The following is a 14836-nucleotide window of genomic DNA, read 5'->3' as shown; positions in this document are numbered from 1 at the left end:
CCGGCCCCAGCAAACACATAGGGGTTGTTAGGAAGCCAAGTGAAATGACCAATAAATACTTTAATCACCGTTTAAAAAAAATAAGATTTAAAATAAAAACCTTGTACCCCTTCGACTTACTCATTCCTCTCCACTCCCTCCGCAGTGACAGTACAGTTGGGGGTGGGGGGCAAGGGCTAGGGTAAAAATAAACAGCATACCCTTCAAGGGTTGGGGTACACTTAGAATAAGGGTGGGGCTCAAAGGCCTGGTCCCCACAACAACACAAACACAGACTTAAGGTACAGACTACAACCACCTAACCCTTGACCCTGCGACTCCAAGACGTTCAACAGGCCCCCTCTCTCTCTCCCCCCTACAACCTGTGCCCTGCTCTGAAGCCGGGGCTTCAGTGTACCTGTCCGAGGGGAAGAAAGGGCCTAGTTCCGGGGGATAGTTGGTGGGAAAGGGGTTTGAGGAGTGGAATGGGGTGGCAGATGGTGCAACGTGGTTCCCCCTCCAGAATATATACAAGTCCATAGAGATATGGAAGACAGTAAGTGTGGTGGGAGATCAGCTGGGGACCACAGCGCCCCTGGCAAGTGCTCCCTACTCCCTCTTTCCTGAAAGCTACAGGGGGTAGCCGGTCCCTTCAGTTTGCTCCTCCGCCCCCACTGAAGCCTATCTCCACCTTGTGGACGCTGGATGGGGACAAGACCCGCCGGTTGGACGGGGGCGTGTTACCACAAGCCTCATCGCCGCTTCCCCCGCCCAGCCCGGGGGACTCCCTCTTGGGTGGCAAGTTTGGCCCCGTGGATCCCCCGGGTCCGGGTCCTGCCCCACCCCCGCCCAGGCGGTGCCGACGCTCGCAGTGTCCCCGGTGACGCATGAAGCTGTCTCGCCACATGAACTTCTTGGCGCAGACACCGCACTCGTAGGGCTTGAGACCTGTGTGCGTCTTCATGTGCTCGGTCAGGTGGTGCTTCATCTTGAACTTTTTGTTGCACACAGGGCAGTCAAAGGGCCGCAGGTTGAGGTGCATGTTTACATGCCGATCGCGCATGCTCTTGTGGGAGAAGGCCTTTCCGCAGTGGCACAGAAAGATCTTATTCCCATCCCCACCCCCTGCCCCTCCAGGGGTTCCACCAGTGCCACAGGGCATGCCCGGGCCCCCTGCTGATGTAGGCCCCAGGGTCACAGCCCCGTGTTCAGCTTGGATCCCTGGCGGCTGAACTGGAGCCTGTGAGGAGGAGGAGGATGGGAAGACTAGGATCTGGTTGCCCTGCATGTCCAAGGGAGGTAGGGGCCGTGGAGGGTGGGAGGGAGCATAGGAGGAAGGGGTGGGTCCCCCTGAATCATCAAGCCCTGCCCCAGAACCCCCACCCTCATATGTACCAAAGTCATTGGAGGACTCACAGAAATTGACCTGCTCCTCTCCCTTGTCCCGAGGCTCAGTCAGAGTCCGGACATCACTTATGCTAAGGGTAGCCTCAGGTCCTCCCCCTGCTGGAACCCTGGAGCCACCTCTCAGCTCTTCATCTTCATCATCCTCACAGGTCAACACCAGGTCTTCCTCCTCCTCCTCCTCTTCCAGATCTGGGTCTTGGGGAACCAGGGGTGCTGGTGCAGGGCAGCTTCCACCCCGCTTAACATATACCCAGTGTTTCTGTGGCATGATGCTGGGGGGTGCATAGGTGGGCCGACGGAGCCCAGCCCCAGGGACCACTGAACCCCTCCCGTCCCCACCATCATCACACAGCTCATCTGCCTCCAGCAGCAGCTTCCCAGAGGTAGCTCCCCCACTACAGACCACAGGGGTTGGGAATACAGGGCCACTTCCTCGACGTTCCCCACTGCCCACTGCAGAGGCTGCAAACGCCTCTTGGGAGGAAGATGAGAAATCAGTGGACTCTCGGGGGCTGAAGTAGTTACTGCTGCTAGGGGACTGATTCTCACTGGCCCGGCTGGAGGCATGGGAGCGCACAGAGCCCATGGTAGCAGGGGCCATGGTGCTCCCACTCCCTGATGGAACCCCAGCACCAGGGACAGTGACCGAGGTGGCTGCAGCAGTGGTGATGGTGGTGGTGGCTGAAGCCCGGCCTTCACGGAGAAGTTCAGTGCACTTGTCCACGATGTGCCACATTTGGAGCACAGACCCCACTGTAAGGAAGTTGACAATGTCAGCAGCAGCCATGCTGAGGCGGCCAGTGTAAGCTGAAGCCAGGACAGTCTCGAAGGCTCCTGGATCCATGACGCTGGGCAGCGAGATGGAGGTCATGCCCTTGAGTAGGACCTGGTCGTGGAAGTAAGGGGAGGAGGCAGCCAGGACAGCACGATGAGCCCTGAATTCCCGGCCCTGCACTCGGATGGATACATCACAGAGCTGGCCCTGTAGCCGCTGCTGGTTGAGGGACTCCAGGAGGGCACTGGTCACCTCAGGGAAGGACACGTGTACCACTGCAGCTGCAGGCAGGGGCAGTGGGGGCGGGGCCAGCGATAGAGGCAGGGGGAGTGCTGCCCCGCCAGGAGATAAAGGAGATGGCTCCATGGTGTGGAGGGAGGGGGTACCCCCCCAGCCACAGGAACAAGGGAAGGAGGGCGGCCGGGGGGGTCTCTGGGAAAAAAAAGAGAGAAGAATGGTAACATCTCATAACAACACAGCTAATTACAGTTTAAAAACGTTCACATGCATTATCTGAGTAACTCCTCGCAATACTGAGTTAGCAATTCCTCTCAATCCCATCTGACAGATGAGGAAACTGAGGCTCAGGAAGATTAAGAGATTGTCCAAGGTCACACAGCCAGTAAGTGACAGCGTCAGCAAACACAGGTGCCCTGACTGCAAATCCGGTGCTTTCCTTGAAGGTTAGAGAAATAAAGTGCTCTTGGGGTGTAGGGTTCCTCACCTTGTAATTTCCCATTTTCCTGAGAGCCTGACCTTCCAAAATTTACCTTTTTGGTGTCTGGCACCCTTTTTTGGGTAGAACAGGTCTTCTCTTGTACTGAAAACCAACCCTCTCTCCATTTCCCTTTAGGCTGTACCCCCACCCCCACCAATCTCTCGTGGGCCAGGACCCCTTTGCTCCCACTTATCTCTAGCCCCGCCCTTTCAAGTCCCCTCCCCGTGGCCTTCAGACCACGCCCCTTCAAGATCCGCCCCCGTGGCCCTTTCGGCCCCGCCCCTTGTCTACCCCCACCCACGCAGGATCCCGCCCCCCTCTGCTCCGCCCCAAGCGCTACTTCAACCTCCTCTCCCACCCGGAAGGGGCCCCCCAACCCCGCGCGTCCTCGCTTACCGGGCCGCGCGCCCCCGGGCCCCCCCGCCCCTCACTCGGCGGCCAGAGCCGCAGCCTCGGCCCCTCCCGCCGCCATCTTGCGCCGACTCCCTCCGCCCTCCGCCTCCGCTCCGCCTTCCGCCCCTCCGGCTTTAAAGGTACAGGCGGGCACCCCGCCCGTGCTGCTGGGCAAAACTAGGCCGACTCGGCCATTTCTCCTTTAAGGAACAGTAGCCTCAATCCTCTTTAAAGGTACCAGGTCTCTTCTGTTGCTGAGGAATCAGGACTTGGCTCTGCCAAAGCATTCATTCCCCTTTAATTCTGTAAGCCTGCTGCCTCTCATTGGCAAGGGTCTTGGCCTTCGCTGCCTAGGCTCCGCCTTTGAGCTGTGGCCGTTAGCGGGTTTGCTGGGTGTCATCGCCAGCGTCTCCCAGCATCTGACAGTCCCTGAAGCCCCGCCCCCTTTCTACGGGCCTGGATTGGCCAAATAACCTTGAGTCAGCCCACCTGATTGGCTTTTTCACTCCAACTCGCTGTGAGCAAGTAAAGCGCGTGTAAGGAAGGAGTCTGAAGCACCAATTTTTTTGGTGCAGGGCATAGGGCAAGCGGAAGGCCTGAGGGCGTGCAAACTCTCAAACAGCCTAGCTAAGGGCAGGCTAAAAAGGACAGATCCAGGGCTAACCAGGGCAGGGCTAACCCTGAGCCAGACGACAGCTGGTGCCAACCACTGACAGCAGAAAAGACAAGGAAAAGCCGGGGATACAATAAGAAAACTTTATTAATGTTTTTGTGTAAAACTTAAGTTTTGTTTTTTTAAAAGGAATACCACCAAAAGGGGATTAGATCAGTCCAACCCTTCCTCAGTCATCTGCTTCCCAACATCCTCCAAACACTATTCCAAAATATTCAGGAGGCAGGGAGTCGGGGGGAGGCAGTTAATCAGAGTCCGAGAGCACGATGATTTCCTCTGGATCGCACTGTGTGGCCACACTCATCTGCAGGGGGATGAGAGACAATGTCAGAGAGATCTGGAATATAGGAGAAGCAGAGGGAAAGATTTATCAGAGATTAAAAATTGGGGTGAAGCAAAAGAGAGAGAGAGGATGTGGTGGGTGCAAGATCCAGACAGAGTGCCAGAAAGTGAACAGTGAAAGAATGACGTCAGAAAAAACTGCCTCCCCCTCTTACCTTGTAAGTACCAGTCCGGGAGGGTTGTAACTGGGGGATTTGGGACAACTGGGCTGGAGATGGGCTACAGAGGGAGCTGGTCACAAGGCCATGGCTTGGAGAATCCACCCTTGTTGAAGAATCAGCAACTGGGGCCATGGAAGCCAAGGGGGAAGGTGGTCTAGGCAGGGTATGTATCTTCTTCCCATTCTCCTCATGCACTGACCTTTGCCTTTCCACACAGCTAGGGACAGAAATGTAAATGTGTAGAGGTGTATGGCGAGCCTGAGGCTGGAGAGGTGTGCCAATCTCTCCCAGCAGACTCAGTTCCTCAGTACTCCTCAGAAAGCCCCCTGAATCTCTCCTGGGCTTCCCACCTTCTCATTGTTGTTACCTGTTTCCTAACGGCCCTGCTCTTGCTTGCTGCTTCTCCTTCCGAGATTTCTTGCAAGGAGGACTAGAATCATCCCAGGTGTGAGGAGAAACACCTCCATTGAATGAAGTGGAGGTGACCACAGCTGCTCCGTTCTCTACGACAGTGGTGAGAGGGTCCTCTGACTGCTTCCTGGAAGAGGAAATGTCCCTCTCCTCGGGAGAAGGGGTGGTATCCATGGGCAAGGCTTCAATTTCTAGCTCAAAGAGCTGGGACATAGGGCTCTCCTCCTCCAGGGGCAACTCCCCGAGGTGTTCTCCACTGCCTTCAGCATCTATGCTGGAGGGGGCCAAGGGCTCTTCTGACAGTGAAGATGGTGACACTCTGAGTCCTTTATTTTGCTGCTCCCCCAAAGACCTGCTCATCCCTCTGCTAGGTTCCAGGTTCTTTTCAGTGGAGATATGTGGTGGGGACATGGGGCTATTGTCTCCATCTTCACCTGGAAAAGAGAGGGGAAGGGTAGCATGAGCACTAGAGGAAAGAATCCTGCTGAGAGGACACCAAGAACAAGAGGAGGAAGGGAAGAGTCTCAAACAGGTTGCTCAAGTCTGACAGTAGAGGGAACCGACACATGAGACTGTTTCCTTGACATACCTATTTCCTCCTCCTCCTCTTCATCGTCCCCCTGACCTTCCTGCATCTGTTCCAGGTCCTCCTCCTCTTCAGAATCTGTGGCCTCCTCCCCTTCCTCTTCTTCCTCTTCCTCCTCCTCCTCACTTTCCTCATCTTCTTCATCATCTGTCTCAGCCTTGGAGGTGGTTGGGCACTCCTGGGATGCCATTCCACTAGGGCCCTGGGGGGCAAAGAGTTTCTCTAAGGAATCTCTTGCCCCAGAAGGTCTGGTTCCTGTGTTCCTTCTGCACACTCCCCCACCAATAACCATGGACTCCCTGCTGGCCAGTGCAGGGGAAGGACAAATTCTCTATGAAGGGTGTACCCTTTCATACCTCACCAGACTCCAAGGAGGCTTTGTGGGGGTCTACAGAGTGGGAAGAGGTGGCTTGGGGGAGCCGGGTTCTTCTCTTCTGTCTCTCCCCTTCCTCACTCTTGTCCTGCATCATTGCGTATTTGGAGATGACCTCATCCAGCCGGCTCATAGCCAAGTTCCGGTTTTCCCTCAGGCGCCGGGCTAGGGCAGGATCTGATAGAGCAGGGTCAATGCCTATGTGGAAAGATATAAAGTCAGAGTACTCTTCAAACCCTATTAGAAGGGACTACAGAGATGCCCCCTCCACAGCACACCAGACATGTAAGGGTTATAGCATTTCACTAATCCCTACCTGGCCTATAGTCGTCTGTGAGGTGACAGCCAAAGTTGTAGATGAGGTCAAGGTGGCGCCGCTCCTGTAACCTGATGCCCACATCTCGGAAGGCATCCTGAGCCATGAGCTGGAGCTGCTGTCGGGGGAGGCCAAGGCTGTGCCGAGCAGCTGCTTTCTCTACAGCCCGCAGCACATCTCCATAGTCAGGGAAGGTGTCAGGCCCTGGCTTGTTGATGAGCCGCTCAATGCACCTGTTAACCTCTGGGTAGCGGGTGCCACGGTAGGGGATGCGCTGCTCTATGACACGGCCTGTCAGTGAAGAGCAGTCTTTCAACTCACACAACCGCCCAAAGAGGTGGATCAGCTTACGCTTCAACCTTGCCTCCTGCAGGTATGTGGAGTCTGGGTCATCCAATTCTGAGAGCTCCAACTCCTTTTCCTGCAGCCGCCGGATCTCTGCCACATAGAGTGCTAGCAGCTGCTCCAAGCGCTGGATCTGCCGCCGAGAACCACGGGTCCGTGGGGCCTCAGAAGCAGTGGTCTCAGCATTTGTGGGGTCTGAGGAGGGGTCTATGGGAAAGTTATTTCCAGAGGATTCACTAGAGGTGGCGGCAGCAGGGGCCAGTTTCAGCTTCTTCTTGGCTGAATGGGCCTTGAGAACAGTGCACAGCTCATTAATGTAGACATAGAGCTTAGCTGGCCGGTTCTGGGCCCTAGAAAGGACCCGAGAGAGGATGTTGCAGAACTCCGCCGAGGCCAGAAACAGAGAGTGGGCACGCTGCTGCCGGTTAGAGAGGAATGGGACCACCTCAGGGTGGTCTGCCGTCTGCGTCTTACACAGTTCAAGGAACTGGAAGGTTCGAGGGAAGATGGGAGGGGGTTGAGAGAAAGGTGAGGAGGGGTTAGTGGGGAAGAAAGGACAGGAGAGCCAGTCAACCATCCCCCTCCCTAGGGTACAAGAATCTTCTCCCCTACAGCTCACCTCTTCAAACAGCTTCTCATTCTCCAACTTGTAGCATTTCTTGCCGCCCGAACTACTGCTTCCTCCAGCCCCATGGGGCTGGGAGGACCCAGGGGCTTCTGCCCGGGGTGAGGCCAGACTGGGGGGTGGGTGGGAGGGCCCTGGCTGAGCAGCTGGTTCATCTTCGTCATCATCATCCAGCACAATGATGCTGTTAGCGGTGGCCATGGGGGATCAAATCCCCCGGAGAGAGGAAGTGTTGGGGATTTCAGAATTCCTGCTGGAAGGGGATGGGGCCTCAGAAAGAGCCCCTCCAGCATAGGCCCATCCCTTCACCTCACACATTTTCCAGTCTTCTTGGGTTTTGCTAACACCCAGCCCTGCCCAACAGTGTCCTGGCTGCCTACCTTCAGCAACCGTTAGTACCATTTGCTTTCTGGGCCCTTTACTACGGGAGCCCCAAACCACCTGAAAACCTTAAGTCCCCACTCCCTGCTCCACCCCTCAATTCAATATCCGGTCTTTCAGTTGCCTTTCTCCACTATGTCTTACAGTTGGACGTTGATTCTTCCTCCCAACCAGTGGAACACCTCCCACACTGCACTCCATATTTCCTTGACATCCCCTCACACAGATACCATACCCCCGTCAGCACCACCTCACCTGTTTTCCCCCTCTCACTCTCAAACACGTCAAATCCACACCCTCCCACCATCCTGAAGGAACACCCCAACTCCTTGACTCTCTGAGGCGAAGGAGGTTCCCTCCCAACAATCTATTCTCCTTTCTTCTTAGATTATCGCTATATTCCACCCTCTGGTGGGTCTCCTCAAACCCGGGCATTTGGTTGTTGATATTTCGCCCCAAGTCTCCTCCGTCTCACCCCCACCCCACCCCAATTTTCCCCATTCTGTTTCTGTGACCCGTAACCGATCGTGAGCCCCGCACTGGGCTCTCCGATTCCTCTCGGATCCCAACCCTGAGTCCGGCCCCTTCCCCTTGATGAGCTTCCCGCCAAGTCCCCCTCCCCCGCTCAGCCCCCGGCCGCCCCACTCCCCTTCAGGGTACCACAGCTAGCCCCGCAGACTCAGCGCCCGGGACTCCCCAATACCACTCCCTCGACATCCCCGCCCCCACCTTAGCTCCCAGCACTGTCCGACCCCCACCTCAGAAACGGTCTCTCATGGAGACCCTCGCCGCTGATCTCAGAATCGCATGGGTCCCTCCGCCTTCCTTACCCCTCCCACCGCAGGCCCTACTCCGGACCGGAAGCCGCAGTTTCCGCCTACAGACGACCAAGCGCGGCCATCTTGTCGTACGGCACCCTGTCAGCCTGTGGCCGTTATAGTAGACCCGCCCCCCGAGCGGCCCCAGTGCCACCCACCTTGTCTGAGGCTCGGTGCCCCTGACCTGTAGGGGGCGGATCTGCCCCCTCAGTGAGTCCCCAGGTACCCAGGGGCCACCATTTTTGCCGTACGGCCTTGCCTACGCCCGGAGTCGGGCGCGCAGCTCGTGGAGCCCTTTTCACCCGGTGCTCCTGCGACTCCGCCAATCAGAAACTTCTTGCATCCGGCCCAACTGCCGGCGAGTCGCGTGCAGGGAGGACTGAGCCACCCTCCCAAGTAGGGGGGTCGGGGTGAACGGTACAGGTCAGCTAAGGAATTAGGCCCTCCAGGGCTGCGCGGGGGTGCACGGAAGGGCGGCTGTCTCCTACGAGGGAAGTAAAACCTTTCCTTCCGCTGGGCTATTGACAAGCCTTCCGGTGCTGCTTTTCTACCTGCCAGGTACCGGTTTCCACAGCTTAATCGAACGCGCCTGCCCCTTTCCATCTGCGGGCTGCGAGCTCCCTTGCCTCTGTCCAGCAGCTGCTTCTGCATCCAGGGTCCTCCTCCATCACCCCAAAGTGAAATAATAAAATTGCATACAAATGAGCACAACACACTATACAAATGTATTGTTATTATTATTGCTGTTGTTGTTGATTTGCTTTTCAAGCTCTTGCACAGAATTATTAACCAAGCAAGCAGGTGGGACCTAGGCGGTTCTCCGTGCTCCTCTGGACGAGGAGCAGGCGATGACCAGAAGGCCGTGCTTTGTCTAGAAGCTCCAGGGGCTGAGGTCTGGCGTTTGGGGGCGGAAGCTTTGAGGAGAATCTGTGTAAATTACCGCTGTGAGACCAAATGAGGCTAGTAAAATACCTCGGGTCTTGTCGCCTCTTCCTCTAGGAGCGCTGAGGAAAGAATGAAGAGAGAAGAAACGGACTTTGACGCCCGCCTCGCCGGCACCCTCACCTCGCCGTTTCAGGGAGGTTGGAAGGACTCGTGGAGTCAAGGATGGGTCCAAAGCCGAGCTTCCGGGAAAGCCGGAAAGGTTAACAAGATTCCAATTGCTGAGGTTCCCTCTTCCTGGATGCTTGCGCATTCCGAAAATGGTGAGCATCTTGCCACTTTCGAGGACCACAGAGGTCCTTGTATCCACAAGCTCTCAAGAGTCCCAGAATCTCGAACCGTTCCGCACTACTTCTCTCGGTAGTGTAAGCCTACAGTCTTCAAATTGGGGAATATAAACACTTTCCAAAGGGTACTCGAATTTAGGAATATAAGGGATTTAATTTCCAGATACTCAGATCCCAACTTTCCCAAAATCGGAGTTCCTGAGTAGAGGAAGCAGAGGTTCTACTTCTTTCCTTTCCCTTTTACAACACTTTCTCTTAAAAAAAAAAAAAAAGTGTAGTTTCCAACTATGAAATCTCCTGGGGATAATCTTACTTTGTCTTAAATAAAAGAGACATGTAGCCTATTTTTCATCCAGGTACCATAAACAATACCTCATCTATTTTATTTTAAAATGTCCTTTAATTTTTGACAATTAAATAAACGTGTACAATCATTATGCTATTTGACCAGTTCTATTCTCATAATAATTGTAATGATAACCCAGAAGAAAAAAGAAATTTAACTGGAGTCCTAGGGTCACAATAAAAAAATATTTTTTTCATCTCAATATATGTATTCAGGAAAGTATGCTAGATTGGTCAATTCACGACTTTTAAATATAAAAGCATGAAATTGTGGGTAAGTGGAATGTTAATAGGAGTTCAAGAAGAAAAAGAATGATTCTCAATCCTTAAGAATTTATTTTTATATTAAAGGGATAATGGTTGGTATCAAGTCACTCTGAAGTTTTAACTCCCCTGGACACTCAAAAGTATGATTGATTTGTTTTATTTTAAAATGTGAATATTTTTGATAGCCAGAAATTCATCCTTGGAAAAATCTTAATTTATGATGAAAATTTTTAGATGCTTACTCTAAAATATGTGAGAAATACAAACTCTTTCAAAATTATTTCCCAGAGTATAGTTGCAAAAATTTTAAGATGGCTGCTCTAAGCTATCCAACCGAGTGTCTGCTCCACAGTCCCCACCAGTCCCATTTCCCTCCTGTCTCCCCACTCACCTCCTTGGCAGGGAAAGAGGATGTTTATAGGAAAGGTTGTCACAATTCCAGCTCCTCCTCTTTCTGAGGTGTTCTCAGAAGCCAGTTCCCAAGCCTTGCCCATGGCAGCAGCCACAGCAGCTTATAAACAGCTTCCAGCATCAGTAGTGTCAGGATAAGGGCCAGGAAGACAAAGAAGGCCTTGTCCAAAGCCCTACGCAGCGGGCCCCTGGGAGGAGAGGGACCCCGGGCAAATGCCAGAAATACATCCTCCTGGTCCACTTCGGCCCCCTTCTCTGCCATAGTAACCCACAGTGTGGCAGCTGACTGGATCAGGGAGGCTGGGATGGAAGCCCTTACTCAGCAAGGCCAGGATTAAGGAGTGCGGACGGGGCAAGATCTGCACCTGTCCGACTTGACCCTAATTCCCCCACGTAAGAGAGAGAGAGGAGAAAAGAGCTTCTGCACCTTTGAAACAATCATGTAATCATCCAGTGCAATGTGACTGGTCTGAATGAAAGCATTCCTGAAGTTTGTCCTCCACTAGTCTGTAATTCTGTTATTTGGCAACTGAAGGCCCAACATGGAGATGTGAAAGCTGGAAGTGCTTGAGTCATTCTGGGTCTCTAGGCTCAAGGCTCAAGGTCTTGGACCCCTACATATAAAGGGTGAGAAAGTGGACTGTGAGCCACCGTTAGTTAAGGATCTAAAGCCCATTGTGGCTTTACAGTGGGTGGTCCGAGTGCAGAGGAGGGACTCAACCAACCCAGGTGGGTGGGGACCAACAAAGGCCCTTTGGGGTCCGTGTTGGCATTGTTCTCTCCCAGATCTGCCGGCTGCCTGCCAATCTGGGAGCTGAAACCTATAGTGCTCTCTTCCTAATCTCTGGGCCCTGTGGGGCCAGAGAATAATTATAACTGGACTGCAGGGGCTTAAGCTGAAGTTTCTAAAAAGAGAAAGACTGTGACTGGTCACCGGGGTAACAGTGTGTTCCTGGCACTTAACTGTTGGGAGACTGAGGAGTCCTGATTAGAGAGCTGCCAGTTGGGAATGTCATCCAGGAAGTTGTCACTGGGCCAAGAGGTGAAGGCCTTTTTTTGACCCTGTTCCCCAGGTTTGACGGTCCATGAGGGAAAGTGAAGGGCATGTAGAGACCTGGGACCCCCGGGATAAGTGAGGCAGTGGCAGGGAGAGGTGGTGGCTATGGGAAGAAGTAGAGTGGGGTAGGAGAACTCATACCTGGAGCCTTTAGGGTCTCTTACCTAACCTTCATTTTGACCTTAATAGGAATGCCCTGGGGGATAGGTCGTGCCCAGAGGGGTACAAACAATGTCACAGTTTTGTTTAGAGTCAACTCATTATCATTTGCTGTTTCCACAAGAGAGTCACATTAGAAATAAAACCTGGGTCAGGGTTCATACTAATCTCTTGTGTGCTAAACTAAACAAGCGGGCCATTAGACCAAGGTGACTCTACTGCTGTGGAGGCCTCCATAAACAAACCAAAATCTAAGCCTGTAAGTGCCTCAAGGTTAGGAAAGCCAAAGGCTGAGAACAACCAATCACAAACGGCCAACTAGGCTTTGAGCTACAGCCAATCAAGTAATTTCCTTTCTTTGTTTCTGTACTTTATATATGTATATATATATGTATATAGTCTTTCCCCCGACTCCTGTCTGCAGAGTGCTCTTGAGCACTTCCAGTTTGGTGCTGCCCCACTGGAGTCATTTTTGCTCAAATAAACTTATAAAATTTGATATGCCTCAGCTGATTTTTTAACAGCTGTGTGAGTATGACCATGGCCAAGTCACCTCAACTTTCTTTAGTTTTTTATAAAATTGAGGAAACATCTTGCCTCACAAAATTATTATGAGGGACAAATGAAGTAATGTATTTTTTTTGTAAATTATGAAACACTATGTAAATATAATGTATTAATTGCTGATGCCCTTACTTAAGTCTCAGGCTAGTTTTCAATAAGGCTACACACCTCACAGTTTCTCTCCTATGGTAGGTTCAGCACCAAGACCTTGTGTAGTACATAAACCCAGCACCTTATTGAAATTTTTTTTAATTTTGAATTAATTTCAAACTTACAGAAAACATTTAAGAACAGTATCAAGTTCTGTGGTATCATTCTCACTCTGATTCCCCATTTGTCAATATTTGGCTATATTTGCTCCCTCTCTCTCAACTCCCATGTAACCATCTGTTATGGGTTGAATTATGTTCCCCTAAAATTCACATACTGAAGTCCTAACCCCCAGTACCTCAGAATATTACCTTATTTTGAAATAAGGTCACTGAAAATGCAATTCGTTAAAGTAAGATGAGGTTATGCTGCAGTGGGGTAGACTCCTAATCCAATATGACTGAACATATTGAACACCAAAGACTGCCAGCAAACCACCAGAAGCTAGGGGAGAGGCAAGGACAGATTCCCTCACAATGCTCAGAAAGAACCAGCCCTGCTGACACCTTGACTTTGGACTTCTAGCCTTCGGAACTTGAAGGAAAATAAATTTCTATTGTTTAAGCCACCCAGTTTGTGGTACTTTGTTACACCAGCTGTAGCTCATATACTAATACATCATCCTAAACAGGGAATCAGCACCACTATTCAATTTATAGATGCCATTCAAATTTCACCCCACTATTCAATTTATAGATGCCATTCAAATTTCACCAGCTGACCTTTTTCTGTCCTTTTTGGTCCAGGATCACATATTGCACTTGTTGTCACATACCTGCATTCTCTTTCAATCTGGACAATTCTGCTGTCTTTCCCTGTCTTTTATGAATCAGTTTTAAAGAGTACAGATTTCTGTACTCTTTTCATTTCTGTAAGATGTCCTTCAAACTAAGTGCATGTCCTCACATGCATGTGTTCAAGAGAAAAATGGTGTTGTACCTTCTCAGTGCCTCATATCAGGAGGTGCAGGAGGTGAACCCATCTTACCCCTGGTACTGCCAACCTAGTATGGCACGTTTCTCCACCATAAAGTCATCAGTAGTTCCTTTGTAATTCCTAAATATCCGGTACATCATCAATCTGCCTTAGCATCCATTGATGACCCACCCCCATCAGAATTACCATCATGATGATGTTTATTAACTGGTGACCTTTAATTCCACCATTTCTTCTTCAGCTTTTAGTCTACTATAAAATATATACTATAACAATCAACTATAAAAAAAGTATTCCCTCCTCCCATTTATTCATTTATTTATATCATATGGACTCATGGATTCCTATTTTACTCAATGAACTATAATCCATTACTACTATATTTACTTATATTGTCTGGACTCATGGGTTTCTATTTTATTTAATGAATTATAATCAGTTACTATCATTATTATTTCGATGCACACATTATTCCAAATTTGGCAAATGAGAAAGCTCTTCAAGCTAGGTCTGTGTGCTTTTGAAATGTTCTAAACATTATTTGAGCACTTCTTTAACATCTTGTACCAGAGGTAATCCAGGCTCAATTTAGACTTTTCCTTCCTCAGGTCAGGAATCAACAATCAACTATTTCTTCTCACTTCTCTTCACAGAGTATGGTATTTGGAAACCATGTTCTGGGTGCCAGATATTCTCATTGCTACTGGGATGCCACTGTTTCTAGGTTGTCTCAGCAAACCAACCTAGGAAATATATGAATGTATATATGTACACACACATACACACTGTCCCAGTTACTATTGCTGTCTAATATACCACCCCAAAACTTAATGGTGCAAAACAGCCATTTTATCATGCTCATTGAATACTGTGTCAGGAATTCAGAAACTAAGAATAGCTTGTCTTTGCCCACTGGGGTCTAGGTCCTCAGATGAGAAGACTTATAGGCTGGGGTGACTTAACCACTGGGAGTTGGAATCATCTGGAGGTGTCTTCTGGCAACTGATGCTGGCTGTCAGCTGGATCTCTTTTGGGGCTGTTAGCCAGAACACTTACACGTGTCCTCTCCATATAGCCTGGGCTTCTCCACACTGTGGCACCCTTGGCGTAGTTAGAATTCTTACAAGATGCTCATGGCTCCAAAGGCAAATATTGCAGTGAAAAATATTGGGCAGAAGCTATATCACCTTTTCCGACCTAGCCTCAGAAATCATACATCATGACTTCGCTACATTCTATTGGTTACCAGAGTGTCACAAACCTGTTCAAATTCACAGGGAGGAAATATAGACCTTATAAGCCTACCTTTTGATGGAAGAAGTGGAAAGAGCTCAAGGGAGAATGGTAGGTGAGGAAGAGGAGAACAGGAGTACATCCACCTCTTTCACAGATTGTTGCCAAAAAGGGAAGGAGAG

General features: G+C 51.0%; 3 protein-coding genes across 6 annotated transcripts; all 3 read right to left on the bottom strand.

Annotated features, from left to right (window-relative positions):
* Window positions 1-40: 40 nt before the first annotated feature.
* ZBTB22 (zinc finger and BTB domain containing 22) lies at window positions 41-3395 on the bottom strand. The gene is made up of 2 exons (XM_036927680.2): window positions 3276-3395; window positions 41-2593 (listed from the first exon to the last, which is right to left on the bottom strand). Exon 2 carries the CDS (start codon window positions 2525-2527, stop codon window positions 632-634), a length of 1896 nt encoding a protein of 631 aa, XP_036783575.1. The 5' UTR covers window positions 2528-2593; window positions 3276-3395; the 3' UTR covers window positions 41-631.
* Window positions 3396-4014: 619 nt separating this feature from the next.
* On the bottom strand, window positions 4015-8610 carry DAXX (death domain associated protein). Of its 4 annotated transcripts, none has more exons than XM_036927644.2 (8): window positions 8462-8610; window positions 7099-7354; window positions 6135-6966; window positions 5802-6016; window positions 5449-5647; window positions 4816-5293; window positions 4443-4665; window positions 4015-4249 (listed from the first exon to the last, which is right to left on the bottom strand). In XM_036927644.2, the coding sequence occupies exons 2-8, from the start codon at window positions 7303-7305 to the stop codon at window positions 4190-4192; spliced, it is 2214 nt and encodes a 737-aa protein (XP_036783539.1). In that variant the 5' UTR covers window positions 7306-7354; window positions 8462-8610; the 3' UTR covers window positions 4015-4189. The 4 variants fall into 4 exon arrangements, with proteins under 4 accessions (XP_036783539.1, XP_036783537.1, XP_036783535.1 ...); XM_036927642.2 differs by having other exon boundaries at window positions 7099-7357; window positions 8462-8600; XM_036927640.2 differs by lacking the exon at window positions 8462-8610 and adding an exon at window positions 8244-8381 and having other exon boundaries at window positions 7099-7357.
* Window positions 8611-9134: 524 nt separating this feature from the next.
* On the bottom strand, window positions 9135-10817 carry SMIM40 (small integral membrane protein 40). The gene is made up of 2 exons (XM_036927645.2): window positions 10536-10817; window positions 9135-9307 (listed from the first exon to the last, which is right to left on the bottom strand). Exon 1 carries the CDS (start codon window positions 10815-10817, stop codon window positions 10575-10577), a length of 243 nt encoding a protein of 80 aa, XP_036783540.1. The 3' UTR covers window positions 9135-9307; window positions 10536-10574.
* Between the last annotated feature and the right edge of the window lie 4019 nt (window positions 10818-14836).

Source organism: Manis pentadactyla, chromosome 16 (assembly GCF_030020395.1).
Source record: "Manis pentadactyla isolate mManPen7 chromosome 16, mManPen7.hap1, whole genome shotgun sequence".
Classification (NCBI taxonomy): Eukaryota; Metazoa; Chordata; class Mammalia; order Pholidota; family Manidae; genus Manis; species Manis pentadactyla.
Note: the sequence above shows the minus strand (reverse complement) of the source record. Positions and strands in the feature narration are given on the sequence as shown.